Source organism: Bombina bombina, chromosome 9 (assembly GCF_027579735.1).
Source record: "Bombina bombina isolate aBomBom1 chromosome 9, aBomBom1.pri, whole genome shotgun sequence".
Taxonomy (NCBI): Eukaryota; Metazoa; Chordata; class Amphibia; order Anura; family Bombinatoridae; genus Bombina; species Bombina bombina.
In genome coordinates this window covers 129024310-129049691 of record NC_069507.1, presented here as the reverse complement: position 1 = coordinate 129049691, position 25382 = coordinate 129024310, and the positions used below count along the sequence as shown (strand labels likewise).

General features: G+C 40.1%; 1 protein-coding gene across 2 annotated transcripts in view; it reads left to right on the top strand.

Annotated features, from left to right (window-relative positions):
* Positions 1 to 24885, top strand: part of ZNF692 (zinc finger protein 692) — an 82030-nt gene extending 57145 nt beyond the window's left edge. For both annotated transcript variants that reach the window (XM_053692377.1, XM_053692376.1), the window contains exons 8-12: positions 3519 to 3566; positions 5083 to 5161; positions 23593 to 23707; positions 24028 to 24127; positions 24254 to 24885. In XM_053692377.1, coding sequence (XP_053548352.1) covers positions 3519 to 3566; positions 5083 to 5161; positions 23593 to 23707; positions 24028 to 24127; positions 24254 to 24683 — 772 coding nt within the window. In that variant the 3' untranslated portion in view covers positions 24684 to 24885. The remainder of the gene's footprint in view (positions 1 to 3518; positions 3567 to 5082; positions 5162 to 23592; positions 23708 to 24027; positions 24128 to 24253) is intronic.
* Positions 24886 to 25382: the final 497 nt, after the last annotated feature.

Sequence of the window (25382 nt, the reverse complement as noted above, 5' to 3'; positions counted from 1 at the left end):
ACATTCTTACAAAACTGCTGCCATCTAGTGCTCTTGCAAATAGATAACATTCTTACAAAACTGCTGCCATCTAGTGCTCTTGCAAATAGATAACATTCTTACAAAACTGCTGCCATCTAGTGCTCTTGCAAATAGATAACATTCTTACAAAACTGCTGCCATCTAGTGCTCTTGCAAATAGATAACATTCTTACAAAACTGCTGCCATCTAGTGCTCTTGCAAATAGATAACATTCTTACAAAACTGCTGCCATCTAGTGCTCTTGCAAATAGATAACATTCTTACAAAACTGCTGCCATCTAGTGCTCTTGCAAATAGATAACATTCTTACAAAACTGCTGCCATCTAGTGCTCTTGCAAATAGATAACATTCTTACAAAACTGCTGCCATCTAGTGCTCTTGCAAATAGATAACATTCTTACAAATCTGCTGCCATCTAGTGCTCTTGCAAATAGATAACATTCTTGCAAATCTGCTGCCATCTAGTGCTCTTGCAAATAGATAACATTCTTGCAAAACTGCTGCCATATAGTGCTCTTGCAAATAGATAACATTCTTACAAAACTGCTGCCATATAGTGCTCTTGCAAAACTGCTGCCATATAGTGCTCTTGCAAAACTGCTGCCATATAGTGCTCTTGCAAAACTGCTGCCATATAGTGCTCTTGCAAAACTGCTGCCATATAGTGCTCTTGCAAAACTGCTGCCATATAGTGATCCAGAATAGAGCAGCTCCTAAGCTTATGTTCCTTCTTTTCAACCAAGAGAACTAAGACAATTTGATAATAACAGTAAATTAGAATTTGTTTATAATTGTATGATCTATCTGAATCATAAAATAAATTGTTGGTTTTTCTATCCCTTAAGTTAAGGAGTTTTTGTGACTCTTGCCTATTCAATTTTCTGTGCCTTTGATGAAAATCTTTAAATTTTACTTAAATTTCCACATATGTGCTCAGTTTATTTTGCTGTAAAAGTTGTTTTTTAACAATGATATAGGGCCCGATTATGAGTGACACGCTAACTGCTTCACGCAAACAATATCGGGTTCATCGCAGCTGTTTGTACACGTCAGAAGGAGCAGTCATATTGCAAAGTGAAAGTGAATGCGAACGTGTGAGCGCAAACGCAATTTACGCAAGAATAATTACCATGACCTCAGAGCTCTTTTTTACTGTTACGTTCAACAAAAAAGTGTCACAAAACGTATAAAAAATACATTGAAAAGTACACACAAAATAACACTATCTAATAAAAATGATTTAGAAAAAAAAAAAATCACATAAATACATATGTACCTTCATATAGACAAATATAAAAGTGCATTGGAGCCCTTTGCAGTTAAGTAGATGAACACGTAAATTCATATTTATGCAATATTCATATTTAATAAAGTGTTATACTGTGTATTTACTGTAAATATTTTGCATTCCAATGTTCTACACATTGCAGAATATGTTCTATGTGTTTTTAAAAGATATTTATATATATATATATATATATATCTATCTATCTATACTTACATAGATATATATTGTACCAAAAAAACATCATATATACTGGTGTTTGTGTGTGTATATACTGTGTGTGTGTGTGTATATATATATATATATATATATATATATATATATATATATATATATATATGTATATGTGTGTGTGCGTATTTATGAATTAACAGAACATATTCTGCTATGTGAAGAACATTTGAATGTGAAATATTCATATTTGCATGTAGGGTTAGCGCACTTGAGAAAATGCGATGGGATTTGTGGGACTTGTTGAGTGTTAGTTTTTTTCCCCCGACTTTCACTCTCCATTAAAGTCTATGGGGGAATACGTTAACACAGTTGCAATATTCTAACTTTGGCTTTTTGCGCATGTCAGATTAGCGCTCATGCAAAAACATTTTACTTTAAACTTGTAATACGTGCTCTACCCAACGCGTGCCAAAAGCTTACTTCTCGCGCAGTTATCGCATGAGTGGGAGCGATAAATAATGGCCCACTCGTAATCTAGCCCATATTTACCTATTACTGTTCTTCTCCTAAAATATTTTACTACATGCCCTCTGGAATTCATGCTCTCTTCTTAATACACATATCCATAGCCTCTTTATGTTTAAAACTTTCTTGAAGTCACTGAATGCTCATTGCACGTGATAAGTCACTCATGTTCTTTTGTTGATCCACATCACCACCGCACATTCCATTAAAGTCACTATTTATTTCTATTCCCTCACATTATTCTGTGTGGTGTAGTAATCTAGTGGACCACTGCACAATAGCTATACATTTTCAACCATTTTGCTGCCTGGCTTCTTAACATTCCTTGTTGACAAACTTCCATCTTTAGTCTCATTTCTAGATATCTCCATGTTGGCTTCAACTCCAATATGTTGGAATGGCCACTACATTGACCATCTTTCTGTTGCTACACTCCCTCAATTCTGTTTGTAAGCCTTTTCCCTCTCACTACGCCTCAACCCTTCCTTAGTACATTCTCCTTATATTCTCAGGAACATCCATGTTATAGGCTGCAATTTACAAACGTTCACTGGGTTCTTCTCTCAACTGTCTCCTCGATGTGTTGCATCAGCCTTTCAACTGTGCCCTACAATCACTCATTAGCAGTAAGCCCCATCATTGGCATTCAAAATCTGTTGTTATAGTCAACCATGCTTTTGCACAGCTAAGGATCTCTGGAGGAAACTAGACACTTCAGAAGGCTTTCCATACTGAAAATTAATATTAATGTGTGTCTGTTCTAAATCTCGTCAAGCAAAAATAATCCTCCTTACTTAAACGGATAGTGTACTGAAAAATTGTCTTCCTTTAATTTGTTCCAAATTATCCATTTTACCTGCTGGAATGTATTAAATTGTTTACAATTAGATCATACAAATTCTGGGGTAGACTGTCCCTTTTAAATTTTAAAGGGACAGTCTACCCCAGAATTTGTATTACAGGCAGTCCCCAGGTTATGAACAAGATAGGTTCTGTAGGTTTGTTCTTAAGTTGAATTTTTTGTAAGTTGGAACAGGCACTTTTTTTGTACGGGGACTGCCTGTATTTAAAAAGATAGATAATCCCTTTATTACCCATTGCACAGTTCTGCGTAGCCAACACTGTTATATTAATATACGTTTTACCTCTTGGATTACCTTGTATCTAAGCCTCTGCAGATTGCCCCCTTATTTCCTTTGTTTTAACAGACTTGCATTTTAACTCCACGGGACTGAGCACAATGTTATCTATATGACACACATGAACTACCGCTGTCTAGCTGTTAAAAACTGTCAAAATGCACTGAGATAAAAGGCGGCCTTCAAGGGCTTATAAATTAGCATATGACCCTACCTAGGTTTAGCCCTCAATAAAGAATACCAGGAGAACAAAGAAAATTTGATGATTAAAGTAAATTGGAAAGTTGTTTAAAATTGTTTGCCCTATCTGAATCATGTTTGAAATAGCTGGGGGAGTTTTCATAACTAATTTCTTAAAAATATCTCTCTCAGACCCCTGGTGGATGATGAACTAGCACAGATTTGCAAGAAAAGAATAAGGCAAGTAACAGATGATCTGTATGTTTTCTATATTGTTATTATACGTGCATTTCCCTTGATTAAAGGGATAGAAAGGTTAAAACTAAAATGTGCATGGGTGCATTTCAATTTGAAATAGAAGCATTTTTGCAATATACTTCCATTAGCAAATATGCTTCTAATAAAAGCTATTACTGTTTTTCTGTGTCGTACGCACATATCCTGTGAGGGCTGTGCACATTCATTCAAATACCACACTTTCTCAGAGAGTCAGCAGTAGCTTGTATGACACAAACGACGTCTTCAGAAGTAAGTATGGTTTTTGAATACTTGTGCACAGCCCTCACAGGATATGTGCGAATGCCTCTGAAAAACATTCACGTTTTTGCTAATGGAAGTATATTGCAAAAATGCTTATATTTTGAATTGAAATACATCCATGCACATTTCAATTTCAACCTTTCTATCCCTTTAACGATACATATAGCTGTGTGTACAATTCTTTCTAATGTCAAATCTAGTCAGGTGAATGATCCCTTCTCACACAAAAGTATAGCTTATCTCACACCTTTCTTACTGTTATATTTACTCATAATTCTTAAAGGGACATTAAACACTTTCAGATGGTAATATAAAATGATAAATTGTATATAATAAAACAACTCTGCAATATACTTTCATTATTTATTTTGTCCTCTTTGCCTGTAATTCCATTCTGAAATTGTGAGCTTTTCAGTTCCTGTTAGAAATGGAAGTGCAGAACACTGTTAAATCCAGCACAACCATTGGCTGCACACTCTAGTGACCTATGTATAACTGTCCCTAATTGGCCACAGCAGAGAAGGTAACACAAGTTACAACATGGCAGCTCCCAGTGTTTTATAGACACTAAAACTTTACACTTATTTTGTCACTTTTTAAACAGCTGATAAAACTTTAAAACATACATCTACATGTTAGTCATGGACTAATCTTTTCTTTGAATGCATCATTTTATCTAGCATGTATCTAGTGTTTAATGTCCCTTTAATATACTTTTTTTTGTAATACCTATAGAAGGTACAGCTACTATTTCTTTACCTGTAAAAAAGACATATCTGTGTGTTTGTCTGTGCAAAGATAGTTGTATGCATGGGGGCCGATTTATCATGGCCCAAATGGGGTCAAATACCCCTGCCGGAAACAGGAGTTAAGAAGCAGCAGTCTAAGACCACTGCTCCTTAACTCGTCACATACGATCAGGTTGATTGACACCCCCTGCTAGCGTCCGATTGGCCGTGAATCTGCCGGGTGACGGCATTGCACAAGCAGTTCACTAGAACTGCTTGTGCAATGTTAAATGCCGACAGTGTATGCTGTTGGCATTCAGTGATGTCTGGCGGACATGATGTGCTACAGCCCCATGATATTTCATATACCGCCATACAAATGTACACAGACATCCTCAGTATCTCCGCGCAGCCATATGCTTTCTCTATGATAACTTCTCATATTCACAGACAGCCATGTGTAATAACGAATTTTGTATTTTCTTTAGGAAGGCCACACCACATGAAATTCTTTTATGTGAATATGAGGGTTGTGGAAAAATATTTTCTAAGCGACAATATCTAAATGTGAGTAAAGGTGGGGAGGCTGCAACTCGTATAGGGGATATCACAAGTAACTCTCCTTGTAAAATTATAATTGTATGAAAGAATAAGATTTAGGATTGATCTATAGAAAGTTCAGATGATTATAATAGAAAGCTCAATTATAAAATTCCGCAAGTTCTTTTCTAATCATTTCTATGGAAGTTTGGGTGTTTTTGTTTTTAGAATTTAGAATTAGAAAAAAAACAACATTTGAATTAGAACCGGATATTATGGAGCCCCTCTGGTGTCAATCTGCAAAAAAAAAATCAAAACGTTCTCCCACAGTTATATACCATGTTCACGATGTAATACTTTGTGAAGCACGTTATATTAAACAGTTACCACAATTTAACTATAACTAACTACAGAAGGAGGAACCGGCAGCCCTAATTATACAGTTACATTGTGCGCATGAATGAACTATTTTGTGCACACGATTTAACTGCAGCGTTGGGAACACTTATTTCATGCGCACGCCATACTGATTGTTACAAATGCGCACAAAATAGTTAAACCATGGTAACTGTTTAATATAACATGCCCACAAATTATTAAATCGTGAGCACAGTATATTACAGTGGGGGGATGCTTTGATTTTTGTTTTTGTTTTGCTGAGTGACACAAAACAAAAACCTATAAGAAATAGGCGTATTGGAGGCTTTTAATGTAGGTTTCTCCAACATAGGTGTGTCCGGTCCACGGCGTCATCCTTACTTGTGGGATATTCTCTTCCCCAACAGGAAATGGCAAAGAGCCCAGCAAAGCTGGTCACATGATCCCTCCTAGGCTCCGCCTTCCCCAGTCATTCTCTTTGCCGTTGTACAGGCAACATCTCCACGGAGATGGCTTAGAGTTTTTTAGTGTTTAACTGTAGTTTTTATTATTCAATCAAGAGTTTGTTATTTTAAAATAGTGCTGGTATGTACTATTTACTCTGAAACAGAAAAGAGATGAAGATTTCTGTTTGTAAGAGGAAAATGATTTTAGCAACCGTTACTAAAATCGATGGCTGTTTCCACACAGGACTGTTGAGAGGAATTAACTTCAGTTGGGGGAAACAGTGAGCAGACTTTTGCTGCTTGAGGTATGACACATTCTAACAAGACGATGTAATGCTGGAAGCTGTCATTTTCCCTATGGGATCCGGTAAGCCATTTTTATTACATAAAGAAAAAAAGGGCTTCACAAGGGCTTTTAAGACTGTAGACATTTTCTGGGCTAAAACGATTTATATATAAGCATATTTTATACTCCATAGCCTTGAGGAATTATTTTAATCTTGGGAATTATGTAAAATAACTGGCAGGCACTGTATTGGACACCTTATTCTCTAGGGGCTTTCCCTAATCATAGGCAGAGTCTCATTTTCGCGCCTCTATTGCGCACTTGTTTTTGGGAAGCATGACATGCAGATGCATGTGTGAGGAGCTCTGATACATAGAAAAGACTTTCTGAAGGCGTCATTTGGTATCGTATTCCCCTTTGGGCTTGGTTGGGTCTCAGCAAAGCAGATACCAGGGACTGTAAAGGGGTTAAATATAAAAACGGCTCCGGTTCCGTTATTTTAAGGGTTAAAGCTTCCAAATTTGGTGTGCAATACTTTTAAGGCTTTAAGACACTGTGGTGAAATTTTGGTGAATTTTGAACAATTCCTTCATACTTTTTCACATTTGCAGTAATAAAGTGTGTTCAGTTTAAAATTTAAAGTGACAGTAACGGTTTTATTTTAAAACGTTTTTTGTACTTTGTTATCAAGTTTATGCCTGTTTAACATGTCTGAACTACCAGATAGACTGTGTTCTGTATGTGGGGAAGCCAAGGTTCCTTCTCATTTAAATAGATGTGATTTATGTGACACAAAATTTAGAGAAAATGATGCCCAAGATGATTCCTCAAGTGAGGGGAGTAAGCATGGTACTGCATCATCCCCTCCTTCGTCTACACCAGTCTTGCCCACACAGGAGGCCCCTAGTACATCTAGTGCGCCAATACTCCTTACTATGCAACAATTAACGGCTGTAATGGATAATTCTATCAAAAACATTTTAGCCAAAATGCCCACTTATCAGCGAAAGCGCGACTGCTCTGTTTTAGAAAATACTGAAGAGCATGAGGACGCTGATGATATTGGTTCTGAAGTGCCCCTACACCAGTCTAAGGGGGCCAGGGAGGTTTTGTCTGAGGGAGAAATTTCAGATTCAGGGAAAATTTCTCAACAAGCAGAACCTGATGTGATTACATTTAAATTTAAATTGGAACATCTCCGCGCTCTGCTTAAGGAGGTGTTATCTACTCTGGATGATTGTGAGAATTTGGTCATTCCAGAGAAATTATGTAAAATGGACAAGTTCTTAGAGGTCCCGGGGCCCCCCGAAGCTTTTCCTATACCCAAGCGGGTGGCGGACATTGTAAATAAAGAATGGGAAAGGCCCGGTATACCTTTCGTCCCTCCCCCCATATTTAAGAAATTGTTTCCTATGGTCGACCCCAGAAAGGACTTATGGCAGACAGTCCCCAAGGTCGAGGGGGCGGTTTCTACTCTAAACAAACGCACCACTATACCCATAGAAGATAGTTGTGCTTTCAAAGATCCTATGGATAAAAAATTAGAGGGTTTGCTTAAAAAGATGTTTGTTCAGCAAGGTTACCTTCTACAACCAATTTCATGCATTGTTCCTGTCACTACAGCAGCGTGTTTCTGGTTCGATGAACTAGAAAAGGCGCTCAATAATAATTCTTCTTATGAGGAGATTATGGACAGAATTCATGCTCTCAAATTGGCTAATTCTTTCACCCTAGACGCCACTTTGCAATTGGCTAGGTTAGCGGCGAAAAATTCTGGTTTTGCTATTGTGGCGCGCAGAGCGCTTTGGCTAAAATCTTGGTCAGCGGATGCGTCTTCCAAGAACAAATTGCTTAACATTCCTTTCAAGGGGAAAACGCTGTTTGGCCCTGACTTGAAAGAGATTATTTCTGATATCACTGGGGGCAAGGGCCACGCCCTTCCTCAGGATAGGTCTTTCAAGGCCAAAAATAAACCTAATTTTCGTCCCTTTCGCAGAAACGGACCAGCCCCAAGTGCTACGTCCTCTAAGCAAGAGGGTAATACTTCTCAAGCCAAGCCAGCCTGGAGGCCAATGCAAGGCTGGAACAAAGGAAAGCAGGCCAAGAAACCTGCCACTGCTACCAAGACAGCATGAGATGTTGGCCCCCGATCCGGGACCGGATCTGGTGGGGGGCAGACTCTCTCTCTTCGCTCAGGCTTGGGCAAGAGATGTTCTGGATCCTTGGGCGCTAGAAATAGTCTCCCAAGGTTATCTTCTGGAATTCAAGGGGCTTCCCCCAAGGGGGAGGTTCCACAGGTCTCAATTGTCTTCAGACCACATAAAAAGACAGGCATTCTTACATTGTGTAGAAGACCTGTTAAAAATGGGAGTGATTCATCCTGTTCCATTAGGAGAACAAGGGATGGGGTTCTACTCCAATCTGTTCGTAGTTCCCAAAAAAGAGGGAACATTCAGACCAATCTTAGATCTCAAGATCCTAAACAAGTTTCTCAAGGTTCCATCGTTCAAAATGAAAACCATTCGAACAATTCTTCCTTCCATCCAGGAAGGTCAATTCATGACCACGGTGGATTTAAAGGATGCGTATCTACATATTCCTATCCACAAGGAACATCATCGGTTCCTAAGGTTCGCATTCCTGGACAAGCATTACCAGTTTGTGGCACTTCCGTTCGGATTAGCCACTGCTCCAAGAATTTTCACAAAGGTACTAGGGTCCCTTCTAGCGGTGCTAAGACCGAGGGGCATTGCAGTAGTACCTTACTTGGACGACATTCTGATTCAAGCGTCGTCCCTTCCACAAGCAAAGGCCCACACGGACATTGTCCTGGCCTTTCTCAGATCTCACGGGTGGAAAGTGAACGTAGAAAAAAGTTCTCTATCTCCGTCAACGAGGGTTCCCTTCTTGGGAACAATAATAGACTCCTTAGAAATGAGGATTTTTCTGACAGAGGCCAGAAAATCAAAACTTCTAAACTCTTGTCAAATACTTCATTCTGTTCCTCTTCCTTCCATAGCGCAGTGCATGGAAGTAATAGGTTTGATGGTAGCGGCAATGGACATAGTTCCTTTTGCGCGAATTCATCTAAGACCATTACAACTGTGCATGCTCAGTCAGTGGAATGGGGACTATACAGACTTGTCTCCGACGATACAAGTAGATCAGAGGACCAGAGATTCACTCAGTTGGTGGCTGTCTCTGGACAACCTGTCACAGGGGATGAGCTTCCGCAGACCAGAGTGGGTCATTGTCACGACCGACGCCAGTCTGGTGGGCTGGGGCGCGGTCTGGGGACCCCTGAAAGCGCAGGGTCTTTGGTCTCGGGAAGAATCTACTCTCCCGATAAATATTCTGGAACTGAGAGCGATATTCAATGCTCTCAAGGCTTGGCCTCAGCTAGCAAAGACCAAGTTCATACGGTTTCAATCAGACAACATGACGACTGTTGCGTACATCAACCATCAGGGGGGAACAAGGAGTTCCCTGGCGATGGAAGAAGTGACCAAAATCATTCAATGGGCGGAGACTCACTCCTGCCACTTGTCTGCAATCCACATTCCAGGAGTGGAAAACTGGGAAGCGGATTTTCTGAGTCGTCAGACATTTCATCCGGGGGAGTGGGAACTCCATCCGGAAATCTTTGCCCAAATCACTCAACTGTGGGGCATTCCAGACATGGATCTGATGGCCTCTCGTCAGAACTTCAAGGTTCCTTGCTACGGGTCCAGATCCAGGGATCCCAAGGCGACTCTAGTAGATGCACTAGTAGCACCTTGGACCTTCAAACTAGCTGATGTATTCCCGCCGTTTCCTCTCATCCCCAGGCTGGTAGCCAGGATCAATCAGGAGAGGGCATCGGTGATCTTGATAGCTCCTGCGTGGCCACGCATGACTTGGTATGCAGACCTGGTGAATATGTCATCGGCTCCACCATGGAAGCTACCTTTGAGACGAGACCTTCTTGTTCAAGGTCCGTTCGAACACCCGAATCTGGTCTCACTCCAACTGACTGCTTGGAGATTGAACGCTTGATCTTATCAAAGCGAGGGTTCTCAGATTCTGTCATTGATACTCTTGTTCAGGCCAGAAAGCCTGTAACTAGAAAAATCTACCACAAAATATGGAAAAAATATATCTATTGGTGTGAATCTAAAGGATTCCCTTGGGACAAGATAAAAATTCCTAAGATTCTATCCTTTCTTCAAGAAGGTTTGGAGAAAGGATTATCTGCAAGTTCTTTGAAAGGACAGATTTCTGCCTTGTCTGTGTTACTTCACAAAAAGCTGGCAGCTGTGCCAGATGTTCAAGCCTTTGTTCAGGCTCTGGTTAGAATCAAGCCTGTTTACAAACCTTTGACTCCTCCTTGGAGTCTCAATTTAGTTCTTTCAGTTCTTCAGGGGGTTCCGTTTGAACCCTTACATTCCGTTGATATTAAGTTATTATCTTGGAAAGTTTTGTTTTTGGTTGCAATTTCTTCTGCTAGAAGAGTTTCAGAATTATCTGCCCTGCAGTGTTCTCCTCCTTATCTGGTGTTCCATGCAGATAAGGTGGTTCTGCGTACTAAACCTGGTTTTCTTCCGAAAGTTGTTTCTAACAAAAACATTAACCAGGAGATAGTCGTACCTTCTTTGTGTCCGAATCCAGTTTCAAAGAAGGAACGTTTGTTGCACAATTTGGATGTAGTTCGTGCTCTAAAATTCTATTTAGATGCTACAAAGGATTTTAGACAAACATCTTCCTTGTTTGTTGTTTATTCTGGTAAAAGGAGAGGTCAAAAAGCAACTTCTACCTCTCTCTCTTTTTGGATTAAAAGCATCATCAGATTGGCTTACGAGACTGCCGGACGGCAGCCTCCTGAAAGAATCACAGCTCATTCCACTAGGGCTGTGGCTTCCACATGGGCCTTCAAGAACGAGGCTTCTGTTGATCAGATATGTAAGGCAGCGACTTGGTCTTCACTGCACACTTTTACTAAATTTTACAAGTTTGATACTTTTGCTTCTTCTGAGGCTATTTTTGGGAGAAAGGTTTTGCAAGCCGTGGTGCCTTCCATCTAGGTGACCTGATTTGCTCCCTCCCTTCATCCGTGTCCTAAAGCTTTGGTATTGGTTCCCACAAGTAAGGATGACGCCGTGGACCGGACACACCTATGTTGGAGAAAACAGAATTTATGTTTACCTGATAAATTACTTTCTCCAACGGTGTGTCCGGTCCACGGCCCGCCCTGGTTTTTTAATCAGGTCTGATAATTTATTTTCTTTAACTACAGTCACCACGGTATCATATGGTTTCTCCTATGCAAATATTCCTCCTTTACGTCGGTCGAATGACTGGGGAAGGCGGAGCCTAGGAGGGATCATGTGACCAGCTTTGCTGGGCTCTTTGCCATTTCCTGTTGGGGAAGAGAATATCCCACAAGTAAGGATGACGCCGTGGACCGGACACACCGTTGGAGAAAGTAATTTATCAGGTAAACATAAATTCTGTTTTTTGGCAAAGGATTTTCAGAGGCCTTTATAAAAATAAACACAATTTGCTGTCAAAACAAAATTAAAACATGACGGATAATATTTATTATTTTCATTTAACCAATAAAATTAATGACCTGCACATTTCAATATGCGGGCAATGACCTAATTTCATATGCGGGCAGTTCTGGAGGCCATATCTTCAGAAGGATATAATCAAACTGGAATCTGTTCAAAGGAGGGCTTCTAAAATGGTGAATGTTTTAAAAAATAAATAAATAAAACTTATGCGGAGCTCAGTAACCTAAATATTTATAACTTAGAGGATAGAAGGGAAAGAGGTGATATGATAGTAACATTCAAGTATATTAAAGGGACAGTTTATTGTAAAATAGTTTTTCCGTTAATATGGTTCCAATGACCTGATATACCAGGGCAGCCCCCCGTGTGGGTCGGTGACGCGTGAAATACCATGTCTAAACTTAGAGGTTTAGATCATCGGCCCTTAGAGAGAACAATTGCCAATTAACATTTTATTGCTTATCTCACCTCCCACAGGGAGTGTAATTTATTCTGCTTAGTATCTTTACATAACTGTTCTATAGCCTATACATAAGTTTATAAGCTTTCAGTATAGGTAGGGATACCAAAGGCAAAACCAGCTATTTCAAATGCTGATGTAAAGGTCAAGTAGCTAATTGTTAACAATTTAATACACTCCAACAGGTATAATAGATCATTGGGAACACATTAAAAGGGAGAAAAATGTATCGTAAACTGTCCCTTTTAAGGGGATTAGTAAAGACTATGAGTATTTTCTTCATAAATGGAAAGAGTCCACAGCTGCATTCATTACTTTTGGGAATTCAGAACCTGGCCACCAGGAGGAGGCAAAGACACGCCAGCCAAAGGCTTAAATACCTCTTCCTCCATCCCCCTGTCATTCTTTGCCTTTCGTCCCAGGAGGTTGGCAGAGAACTGTCAGATGTTTTCGATAGTCTCTTATGGAGGGTAGTACTCTTCGGCATGGGACTGGAGTTTTAAGTATTCCTGTCAGTCTCTCAGTGAGAGCATGGAGGAAAGTTAGAGTCCGGAGATGCAGGGAGAGTCTTTCTGCAAAACCATCCAGACTGATATTAACAGCTCCACAAGAAATCGGCGTTGACGAGTTTCGCTGCCTGCTTCTTGTCTCAAGTCCATGGCAGAAGCGATGCTACTATCTGTCACACTTGAAGGGCCGTGTTCCATGGCGTAGATTCCGGTAAGATTGTTTAATTTACTTTCGTCATGAATGTATTGTATTTACAACTATTTATCCGAGAGGCTCCACCTCGCTGGATTAACTTTAACAGGGTCTCAGTGAGGCTCCTTTTGTATCTTGGAATCAAGGGTTAATATCTCCTGAGGGGGGGTTATTGAACAGGTTATTTTTAATCATGTTTGTTATGTGATTCTGTCTGCTTCTGTGTGGTGATACTTGGGCTCATGGCTATTTTAGAACATAACGGCCGATGTATAGTCGGGGGGGGGGTTTATGGACTGCACGGTTTACCTTGTGACCGGGCGTGGTCACGTTTTTGGCTCTCCATTTCCGCATTCCTGACCATGTGGCGACGGAGAAATTCTGGTCCACTGTTGTCTGGTTCATAGGAGTGGGTGAGTGCCCCAGCCATTGGGGGTGTAAGGTGCAGTTTAGATTTTTTTTATTGGTCCATTTTTTTTATCAATATCCCAGTTATGGAGGATTCTGATTATTTTGGAGATGGATGTCTCTGACTCAGATTCTACTTCTTGTGAAGAATATGAATTGGCCCAGGTGATACATGCCCATCAGTTATGTTCGGAATACCGTTTTAGAGTGCTCCGTTCCTCAGGATCGGGGAATCAGGGGGGCGCTGAGCCATCCGCCTCTGGGGTGGCGAGTTCCAACCCACCAACTCTTACTACGCATGCAGGTAACCCAAACGCTGCTTATCCTTCTATGGAGAGTGGCCTGTTCACACCGGAGGTTACGACATGGTTCCGCATGGCAATATCTTTGGCGCTGGCGCATCTGCACCTCCCGGGAGTATGTTTACGATATTGTTTGTGTTCCGTTAACCGGGGCTCGTCGTGGGTTTGCCTGGTGCAGTTTAGCCCTCCGGGGGAGCGACTGTCCCTGAGGCTTCAGGGGATCAACCTTCGGGGCCGGTGTCTTCATTTGTCCCAGCTGAGGTATGTTGCACTTTTCGTTATAAACTGTCGCGCCTTCATGTTCTACTGAGGCACGTTTTGGCGTTGCTGGAGGATCCCGCTCTTAATGGGTCTGGGAATTCTCAGTATTCCTCTTCGAATGGCTTGCATAATTAGACACTAGACTGTTTACTTCTACGAAAGTTTGTGCAAGAGTGAGGACGTGCTAGTCCTATGTCTGCCTGTTGTTTATCTCTCCGTCTTAGGGGATAACCCTATGTGGCCTTGACAGTGCTGAGGCCCTTTGTTTCAGGCTGGTCCTGACTGGGTACAAATCCTTCTGTCTTTGAGGCCTAGCTCAAACACGTGGCGCCTTTTATCCTGGCTGGTCCGGTGAGGGCGCCGAGTGCTCTCACTATGATATGTGTTGTTTTTCTTGTGTTTATTTTACAAGTTATCAGTTAGCACTCTGAGAGGACTTGATGGTCCGTGGTTTGCCTAGGGGCATGGGGGATTGAGTTTGGTCCTCATTTGCCTTTCAAATCTAGTCGGCCGGGTCTCCGTTGAGATCCGCTGTGACATACTCAGTTGTTTTCCATTCTTTGCGGGAACTTGAGTGTTTCCTTCCCGTTGTGGGTCGGAGGTTTGGAGGATTTAGGTCCTTCATGCCGCGGCTTTGCCTTTTCAAGGTATCTTCATTCTTTTCCTTCGGGTCGAGACTTTCTTTTCAGGCGGCTTTGGCCGTTTAATTTAGGAAGTGAGGGCCGTGTGGCTTTTCTACTTCTGGGATTTTGTTGTCTCCATATCAGCTGTGTTGTCTCCTTTTCCAAAGGTTTCTCCCAGGGTTCGGGATGCTCTGCATTCTTTTCCTTGGGTGTGGTCCTCCGCAAAGGTAATCTGAGAGGATTATGAAGAATAGCCTTCTTCAACTCTCTCCTTGTGTGACTCTGTTCTCGTTACCATTTCCCTTAGTCTTGGACTCCGTGTGCGTTTTCCTTGGGGCATTTGGGTTCTAGAGTAATTGCGTGACTTTGTCGTGGCCTAGCACCTTGTTGGGGAGGTGTTGTCCTCCTGCTAAGAGTCCTGTACCTGTACTACGGGTTAGCCCGGTTATCATACCCTATGAGTTCTGATTCTTTAGATGGGGTATCTTGTTCCCTGGGGGTGTTGTTCGTTTTAAGACGATTCTGGGTTCCAGGTCCAGGGTTCTCCAGATATCCAAAAAGGTCTGGATCCTTCTTGGATATCTGGAGACTTATGATCCTGCGGACTGGTTCGGGACGACTCAGTTTTTCAGGGAGACTATGTTATGACATAGGGGCTAGCTCATTGGGCTTGCAAGTAGGAGGTTGGAACAAGTGGCTTTATTCTGTAAGGGGTAGCAGTCTGCTGCTCTGTGGGTTGCTCCGTTCCAACTGGTGGAAATTGAAATCTCCATGTAAACACTGTCAGAGAGTTCCAACAGGTCTTCCTAAGGATCTGTTGCCCTTTTCTCTGTGCCAGATCCTATGGGGTTCTCCTTGGGAGTACCTTATTTTGGAGGAGCAGATTGGGTTGGCACCCGAGCTCCGTTGGGGCGGGTAAGTCCCCCCATTTTTCCTATTCCCTGGGGGCTTGTGGTTGGGGTCTTTCTGTTCCCCCTGTCTATCAGACATGTCTGTTGCTTGGGCTGGTCCAGTGTTTGGAGCAGGATCTGAGATCTATTGCTCTGCTAATTCGTCCTCGGGTCATCAAGGTACAGTTAGCCTCTTTGAGGTTTCTGCTTTTTCTCCACATTCCAGATCTGTGGGAAGGGCTGGCGGCTCTTGGTTTGCCTGCAACGTTGTCCACTGGTTAGTGGATGTTTAGCTAACTGAAGGTTAGTGGTTTGGTACCTATCTTCAGCTGCTCTTTAATTGCCCTGCATGTATTCAGGTTTCAGAGTCATCTTTGCATGACTTGCAGCATACAGTGTTTTGTCTTCAGGTGTTGTGTCAGATGTTCACCTATATGAGCTTGCTGCATGAAGTTTCGGTTTCTGAATATTTGGATATTCTGAGCTTCCTTTTTGTGACTTTGGGGACCTCCGTCTTCTGTTGTCTCTAAAGTGCAGTTGCACTGCGTTTAGGGGAAGATTCTCTTCTCTGTTTCGGAATCCCGGTCTTAGACCGTGGTTTCTGTATCTCTGGGGTCTGGGCTTTACCTCCCCTTGTTCTACGAGACTTGTTGGGTCTCTGTTAGTCTGACCCGGTTTCTTCTGTTTTTGCTTTGTGTTTTTATTTAGGACTCATTGTGCCCTTTTTAGGGTTCTTTCTGGAGTTCCTCATGGCTTCTGTGTCTTTGCCTCTTTGTGGAAGAATACAGTAGTTTGTTCCCTTTCTTTAGTAAGGGGTGTGTTGTTTGGAGACCGACTGCCAGGCAACGGTGTCTCCTGGAGGCTGTTGGCTCAGTCGAGTCTAGTTCCTGCAGTCTCTAGCTAGGCTTGTGGACCATCTGCCGGTCAGGGTCCTTGGGCTTTCTTTCATGTAATTAGCAAGAGTCCATGAGCTAGTGACGTATGGGATATACATTCCTACCAGGAGGGGCAAAGTTTCCCAAACCTCAAAATGCCTATAAATACACCCCTCACCACACCCACAAATCAGTTTTACAAAATTTGCCTCCCATGGAGGTGGTGAAGTAAGTTTGTGCTAGATTCTACGTTGATATGCGCTTCGCAGCAGGCTGGAGCCCGGTTTTCCTCTCAGTGTGCAGTGAATGTCAGAGGGATGTGAAGAGAGTATTGCCTATTTGAATTCAATGATCTCCTTCTACGGGGTCTATTTCATAGGTTCTCTGTTATCGGTCGTAGAGATTCATCTCTTACCTCCCTTTTCAGATCGACGATATACTCTTATATATACCATTACCTCTACTGATTCTCGTTTCAGTACTGGTTTGGCTTTCTACTACATGTAGATGAGTGTCCTGGGGTAAGTAAGTCTCATTTTCTGTGACACTCTAAGCTATGGTTGGGCACTTTTATATAAAGTTCTAAATATATGTGTTTAAACATTTATTTGCCTTGATTCAGGATGTTCAACGTTCCTTATTTTCAGACAGTCAGTTTCATATTTGGGATAATGCATATGAATACATTTTTTCCTGTGGGCTGTTAGGCTCGCGGGGGCTGAAAATGCGTCATTCTTGGCGCGGACTTTCTTGGCGCAAAAATTTTCTTGTCATTTCCGGCGTCATACGTGTCGCCGGAAGTTGCGTAATTTTTTTGATGTTTTTGCGCCAAAAAATGTCGGCGTTACCAGATGTGGCGCCATTTTTGGCGCCAAAAGCATTTAGGCGCCAAATAATGTGGGCGGCTTTTTTGGCGCTAAAAAATTTGAGCGTCATTGTTGTCTCCACAATATTTAAGTCTCATTATTTATTGCTTCTGGTTGCTAGAAGCTTGTTCATTGGCATTTTTTTCCCATTCCTGAAACTGTCATTTAAGGAATTTGATCAATTTTGCTTTATATGTTGTTTTTTATATTACATATTGCAAGATGTCTCAGATTGACCCTGAATCAGAAGCCACTTCTGGAAAAACGCATAACTGAGTTTCAGTTCTACCAAAGCTAAGTTCATTTATTTTAAATGTTATAAATGTTTATCTTTAGCTATGGTTTGTAATAAGTTATTATGATATACTTTTACATGCAGAATCCATTAGTATTTATGCTTTATATATTTCCATTCTTACAAGAAATATTTAGAAGATTTATAAGAAATATTTTTCTGATTCTATTTTTAAGGCTTTGTCTGACTTCGTGCCTTCTAATAAAATTTTTAGGTCTTTTTCACTTCTTTTTTAATTATTGAAGTTTCAAATGACCAACAACATACTGATTTATACTTCTCTGATGATGTTTTTTTCTCTTTCAGAAATTTTCTTCATCAGATATTGACACTAACAAATCTACTTTTTTATTATTTTTCTATTATTAAAGTACATTTGTTCTTTGTTGAAAAGGTGTTGATTATTTTGGATATTAAGGTAACTAGTTCTTTAAGACTAGCTGACACTATTTCTGCCTATTTATTTCTTCTGTGTTTTCAAAGGTTTTCTTTCCAATTCCCCATACTAGGGAATGGAATAGGCTGAGAATTTTCTTTTATTCCTTCTTCAAAGGTTTTAAACTATATTCTTTGCCAGCGGTTAAATTCAATTTGGAGGGTTCTCCAATTTATTGGGGCTATCTCTAATTCTACTAATTATGCTATTGTTTCTATAGCAAAATAGTATTTATTTTCCTTTAGATAGTTGTATCTTATTTATGGAAAATTATTTAGTTTCAGGTACTTTTCTTGGTCCTGTGATTTATTTGGATATTGCAATTGCTTCATTTTCTCTGTTTACTTTAAGATCAAGTATCAGATTATGATTTATTTTAGCATTGTTAAAGGGACAACATTTACTAGACTAGGTGCTGTTGCATTTGTCCTGTTGTTTTGCATTTATTGATTATGCAAGTCCACTGTATTGGCTGGTCCTTTAAACTGGACTATCATGCTAATAATTTCATTTGTGTCTTCATTTTATTGAATATTTTCGCAAATGAGGGTTAATCTATTTCTTTAGCTAGAAGAATTTTGAGATTTAAAAAAAAAATAAAAAAAAAAATACATATTTCTTTTGTTCTAAGATAATCAATTATTTGTTTTATAATGGGATTCAATTCTTAACTGTTGCTCTGGGCTTCAAGATTGAGTTCTAAGACTAAAACTTTAAGCTTATACTAGTTTGGTTGTTCTTATTAAGGAACGAATTCCTGAGTTCTTTCCCAAGTAACATGTTTATAATTGGAGTTCGAAATCAGCTCCCTAATATTGCGATGTACGTGCCGTATTCCAGCTTGGCTGGTAAGGGGCAGGTTAAGACTTCTTTGAAATTTATTTGGTTCTATTTTGTCCAAATTTCTTTGATTTTATTCCAGTAAGGCTAACACTTTCTTTAACTGTGTTTCTGTCCTATATATTTTGGGTACTGTTGAAGCATGGCTGGGCACCCATGGGGTTCAAGCGCTGCTCAGACCTGGAATCTTCTGGGGTATTTCTTCCAGTTCCTTTTGAGGAACCGGGTTTTGGAGTTTTATTCAAACTATTTTGCCTTTTTACGGTCATTGATAGCATTATTTGTTTTCATTAGATACAATAAATGCATATTTTCATTTTTCTGTTTTCATTCAGATTATTTTCTGAGGATGCGGAATCTCATATGATTCACTTGCTCTTCAGGACATAGTTAGAGGATCTTTTTTTCAAAAGCTCTTGATTCCTCACACAAGGGTCACCTTTTTTAGGTTTCCAGATAGTTTGTGTCACTGTCCTTGTCTCTATCAGACAAGGGATAATTTTATTGGGTTCCGTCTGTCGGTACCTTTAGTCTCTATTATTTCCTTCAGTTGCTATATATGCATAGAAGTTTTAGGTCTTATGGCCACAGCATTGGATTCAATTCCCTTTGCTCATTTTCACTAGAAAGAACCTTTCCAGTCTTTTATAAGTGTTGTTTCTTCAAGAACATGGTCGGAGGATCAATTTCCCAAAAAGTTCATTTGATTCCTCAGACAAGGGTAACCTTTTTAGGTTTCCTGAGAGATTCAGTGTCCTTGACTCTGTCTCTGACGGACAAGAGACGTCTGAAATTGGTTTCAGCTTGTAGAAACCTTCAGTCTCAATCTTTCCCTTCGGTAGCCTTATGCATGGAAATTCTAGGTCTTATGACTGCTGCATTGGACGCGATCCCCTTTGCTCGTTTTCACATGCGACCTCTTCAGCTCTGTATGCTGAACCAGTGGTGCAGGGATTATACAAAGATATCTCAATTAATATCTTTAAAACCGATTGTTCGACACTCTCTGACGTGGTGGACAGACCACCATCGTTTAGTTCAGGGGGCTTCTTTTGTTCTTCCAACCTAGACTGTGATCTCAACAGATGCAAGTCTGACAGGTTTGGGAGCTGTATGGGGGTTTCTGACAGCACAAGGGGTTTGGGAATCTCAGGAGGCGAGATTACCAATCAACATTTTGGAAATCCGTGCAATTTTCAGAGCTCTTCAGTCGTGGCCTCTTCTAAAGAGAGAGTCGTTCATTTGTTTCCAGACGGACAATGTCACAACCGTGGCATATGTCAATCATCAAGGAGGAACTCACAGTCCTCTGGCTATGAAAGAAGTCTCTCGAATACTTGTATGGAGCGGAATCCAGCTCCTGTCTAATTTCTGCGGTTCATATCCCAGGTATAGACAATTGGGAAGCGGATTATCTCAGTCGCCAAACGCTACATCCGGGCGAATGGTCTCTTCACCCAGAGGTATTTCTTCAGATTGTTCAAATATGGGGACTTCCAGAAATGGATCTGATGGCTTCTCATCTAAACAAGAAGCTTCCCAGGTATCTGTCCAGATCCAGGGATCCTCAGGCGGAAGCAGTGGATGCATTGTCACTTCCTTGGAAGTATCATCCTGCTTATATCTTTCCGCCTCTAGTTCTTCTTCCAAGAGTGATTTCCAAGATTCTAAAGGAGCGTTCGTTTATTCTGCTGGTGGCTCCAGCATGGCCTCACAGGTTTTGGTATGCGGATCTTGTCCGGATGGCTACTTGCCAACCGTGGACTCTTCCGTTAAGACCAGACCTTCTATCGTAAGGTCCTTTTTTTCCATCAGGATCTCAAATCCTTAAATTTGAAGGTATGGAGATTGAACACTTGATTCTCAGTCATAGAGGTTTCTCTGACTCCGTAATTAATACTATGTTACAGTCTCGTAAATCTGTATCTAGGATGATATATTATCGAGTCTGGAAGACTTTCATTTCTTTGTGTTCTTCTCATCATTTTTCTTGGCATTCTTTTAGAATTCCGAGAATTTTACAGTTTCTTCAGGATGGTCTGGATAAAGGTTTGTCTGCAAGTTCCTTGAAAGGACAAATCTCTGCTCTTTCTGTTCTTTTTCACAGAAAGATTGCTAGTCTTCCTGATATTTATTGTTTTTTTACAAGCTTTGGTTCGTATAAAACCTGTTATTAAGTCAATTTCTCCTCCTTGGAGTTTGAATTTGGTTCTAGGGGCTCTTCAAGCTCCTCCGTTTGAACCTATGCATTCGCTGGATATTAAATTACTTTCTTGGAAAGTTTTGTTTCTTTTGGCCATCTCTTCTGCTAGAAGAGTTTCTGAATTATCTGCTCTTTCTTGTGAGTCTCCTCCTTTTCTGATTTTTCATCAGGATAAGGCGGTTTTGCGAACTTCATTTTAATTTTTACCTAAGGTTGTGAATTCTAACAACATTAGTAGAGAAATTTTAGTTCCTTCATTGTGTCCTAATTCTAAGATCTCTAAGGAAAGATCGTTGCATTCTTTGGATGTAGTTAGAGCTTTGAAATATTATGTTGAAGCTACTAAGATTTCTGGAAGACTTCTAGTCTATTTGTTATCTTTTCTGATTCAAGGAAAGGTCAGAAGGCTTCTGCCATTTCTTTGGCATCGTGGTTAAAGTCTTTGGTTCATCATGTTTATGTTGAGTCAGGTAGAACTCCGCCTCAAAGGATTACAGCTCATTCAACTAGGTCAGTCTCTACTTCCTGGGCATTTAGGAATGAAGCTTCGGTTGATCAGATTTGCAAAGCAGCAACTTGGTCTTCTTTGCATACTTTTACTAAATTCTACCATTTTGATGTGTTTTCTTCCTGAGAAGCAGTCTTTGGTAGAAAAGTACTTCAGGCAGCTGTTTCAGTTTGATTCTTCTGCTTATATTTTCAGGTTTTTTTTTCATTATAAGATTTAAACTTTGTTTTGGGTGTGGATTATTTTTCAGCGGAATTGGCTGTCTTTATTTTATCCCTCCCTCTCTAGTGACTCTTGCGTGGAAGATCCACATCTTGGGTATTCATTATCCCATACGTCACTAGCTCATGGACTCTTGCTAATTACATGAAAGAAAACATAATTTATGTAAGAACTTACCTGATAAATTCATTTCTTTCATATTAGCAAGAGTCCATGAGGCCCACCCTTTTTTGTGGTGGTTATGATTTTTTTGTATAAAGCACAATTATTCCAATTCCTTATTTTTTCTGCTTTCGCACTTTTTTCTTATCACCCCACTTCTTGGCTATTCGTTAAACTGATTTGTGGGTGTGGTGAGGGGTGTATTTATAGGCATTTTGAGGTTTGGGAAACTTTGCCCCTCCTGGTAGGAATGTATATCCCATGCGTCACTAGCTCATGGACTCTTGCTAATATGAAAGAAATGAATTTATCAGGTAAGTTCTTACATAAATTATGTTTTTTCCTTTTTCTCGGCTACGGACGAAGCAGGTTTTTGTTGGGTAGGAGTTTTCAGGCCTGGTGCCCTCAGAATGGGCCGCTTCTTGTACCCTCCCGTTTTAGCATTCAGTGTCCTCTATAGCTTGGGTATTGTTTTCCCAAAAGTAATAAATGCAGCTGTGGACTCTTTCCATTTATGAAGAAAAACTTAAATTATGCTTACCTGATAATTTTCTTTTCTTCAGATGGAAAGAGTCTACAGCTCCCCACCCATATTTTTTCTGTGGGGCGTCTATTATTTTTGTTCTTCTGGCACCTTTTCACCCTGATATTTCTTCTACTGTTCCTTGTTCCTCGGCAGAATGACTGGGGGATAGGGTAAGTGGGGGAGGCATTTAAGCCTTTGGCTGGGGTGTCTTTGCCTTCTCCTGGTGGCCAGGTTCTGAATTCCCAAAAGTAATAAATGCAGCTGTGGACTCTTTCCATCTGAAGAAAAGAAAATGATCAGGTAAGCATAATTTAAGTTTTTCACATTAAAAAAAACAATTGAAGAACCTAGGGGTCATGATCTCAAGCTGAAGAATAGTAGGTTCAGGAGTAATTTGCAGTAGACTTTCTTCACAGAAAGGGTGATTGATTCATGGAATAAACTTCCATTAAAAGTGGTAATGACAAAAACTATGGGGACTTCAAGGATGCCATAAGGATATACTACAAACTTGTTAAGTTTATACTTAGGAAATTTTGGTCAGACTTATTGGGCCTATGGTTCTTATCTGCTGTCAAAATCTATGTTTCTAAGTTAAAAAGACACTAAACTAAAAAAAAATTATTTAATGATTCAGATAGAGAATGTAATTTTAAGCAACTTTCCAATTTACTCCTATTATCTTTGTTCTCTTGCTATCTTTATTTAAAAAGCAGGAATGTAAAGCTTAGAAGCCTGCCTTTTGTTTGGTTCAGCACCCTGGATAGCACTTGCTTATTGGTGGCTACATTTAGCCACCAATAAGCAAGCGTAACCCAGGTCCTGAGCCAAAAATGGGCCGGCTCTTAAGCTTTACATGCCTGCTTTTTAAATAAAGATAGTAAGAGAACGAATAAAATTTGATAATAGAAGTAAATTAGAAAGTTAGTATCACTTTCATTTTGTGCCCAGGTTTCATAGAGTTAAAGTGTGATGTAGACTTTTTTGTTTTCTTTTTTATTTGAAAAGTGTTATTGAATTGCCTCCATAGATAAATGTGTAGATAAATGGATTATTGCAGGGTTTTGGAACAATATGGAATAAGTAAACATTTCAAAACTCAAATAAAAAGTGATAGGATGCCTTTTACAAGGGAATTTAGCTTGATTGTAATGGGGTTCTGTGTCTTTTGAGAGCTTCCTAGTTTCAGCTTCTGATTGGTTGATCTCATTTCACAGTATCACCAGAAATACCAGCACATGAATCAGCACACATTTTGCTGTTCTGCTCCGGATTGTGGCAGATCATTCAATTTCAAGAAACACCTTAAAGAGCATGAGAAGAGACACAGCGGTAAGGCTGCATACTCATTCTCTGACCTGCAAACTAAGAGCCATGCACTTCTCCTGCAGTGGCATTGCTTTTTATTGTCTTTCCCAGTGTTTCTCAACAGGCCACATTTTCATGATATCTGAAATAATCAGCTAATCAGTAACCATGGTTACTAACCTGCTCTCACCCATCAGCTAATAATGTCACCTGTGCTCTTGTTCAAATATAACGAAAATGTGGCATGTTAGGGGTACTTGAGGACTGGTGTTGAGAAACAGTGGTCTACTCTATTAGTACCTTGACCCCCCTACTCTAAAATGTATGTTCACTCTTCTCTTTAGACAAACGGGACTTTATCTGTGAGTTTTGTGCTAGAGCATTTCGTAGCAGCAGTAACCTCATCATCCACAGACGAATCCACACAGGGGAGAAGCCCATTCAGTGAGTCCAAAGATATTAGAGTTCTCTTTCCATATTTTTTATTTATTTTGCTTTTGCTTGATTGTGTCTATTTATTTTACTGTTCCTTCTCTCTTCTCAAATACACCCTCATTTTTTCCTCATTAGGTGTGAGTTTTGTGGCTTCACTTGCAGGCAGAAGGCCTCTCTTAATTGGCACATGAAAAAACATGCAGCTGATTCATTCTACCAGTTCCCTTGTGATATCTGCGGACAAAGATTTGAGAAGAGAGACAACCTTGCGGCTCACAGAAGCCGCAAACACCCAACTCCCCGTAAGACTGTGTCTGAAGAAGCTGCCAACTGCGAAACATCTTCCAGAGAAAACATTTCTGAGACTGCACCATGTCAGACTAGTCCCCCAGAGATGGTCTCTAGAACTGATCCACAAGATACCGTAGAGACCTCAATCTCAGACAAGTGTCAAGATCTTACAGAGAGGGCAGAAGACAAAATAGAGTCAGTTGCTACAGGTGAACAAACTGTGGGAAACTCTGAAAATGTCTCAGCTGGGATATCTCTGGTGATTATCTTATAAAACAACAAGTTTTATTTTTTTAAGGATCAATGGATAACAGACCCACACACAACATCTGAAAGTTCTCAACAACGCTCCAGTTTATTTTTTCAATAATCTCTAAATAAAAAAATAAGGCCTGCTGTATCATAAAAATGCTGTGCCATCTGCTCATTATTTTTCCTAGAGCTATTGAATTGAAATAAAGTTGTTGTTTTTTTTTTTTTTTTTTGTTATGTTTTTTTTTTTTTTTTTTTTTTTACTTGGAACAAAAAATGTGTTATATTGTGTCTGGACATACAACATATGTTTACCTTTTAGTGTATATGAAAAATATACAAATTTACAGAACAAATTGTACAATCCTTAGATTAAAGGGACAGTGAAGTCAAAATTATACTTTCATGGATTAGATAGAGATGCAATTTTAAACAACGTTGCAATTTACCTCTATTATCACATTTGCTTTGTTCTTTTTGTATCCTTTGTTGAATAGTACATTTATGTAATCTCATAGGTTCTCAGGAGTGTGCAGCTGTTTAGTTCTCTATGGCAGTAGTGTTTGCAATAATATGTAACACTGCTACAAACAATGTTGTAAAACACTGCTGCCATAGAGAACTAAAGCCAACTGCTCGCGCCTGAGATCCTCTGAGATTACATAAATTTACTATTCAACAAAGGATACCAAGAGAACAAAGTAAATGTTATAATAAAAGT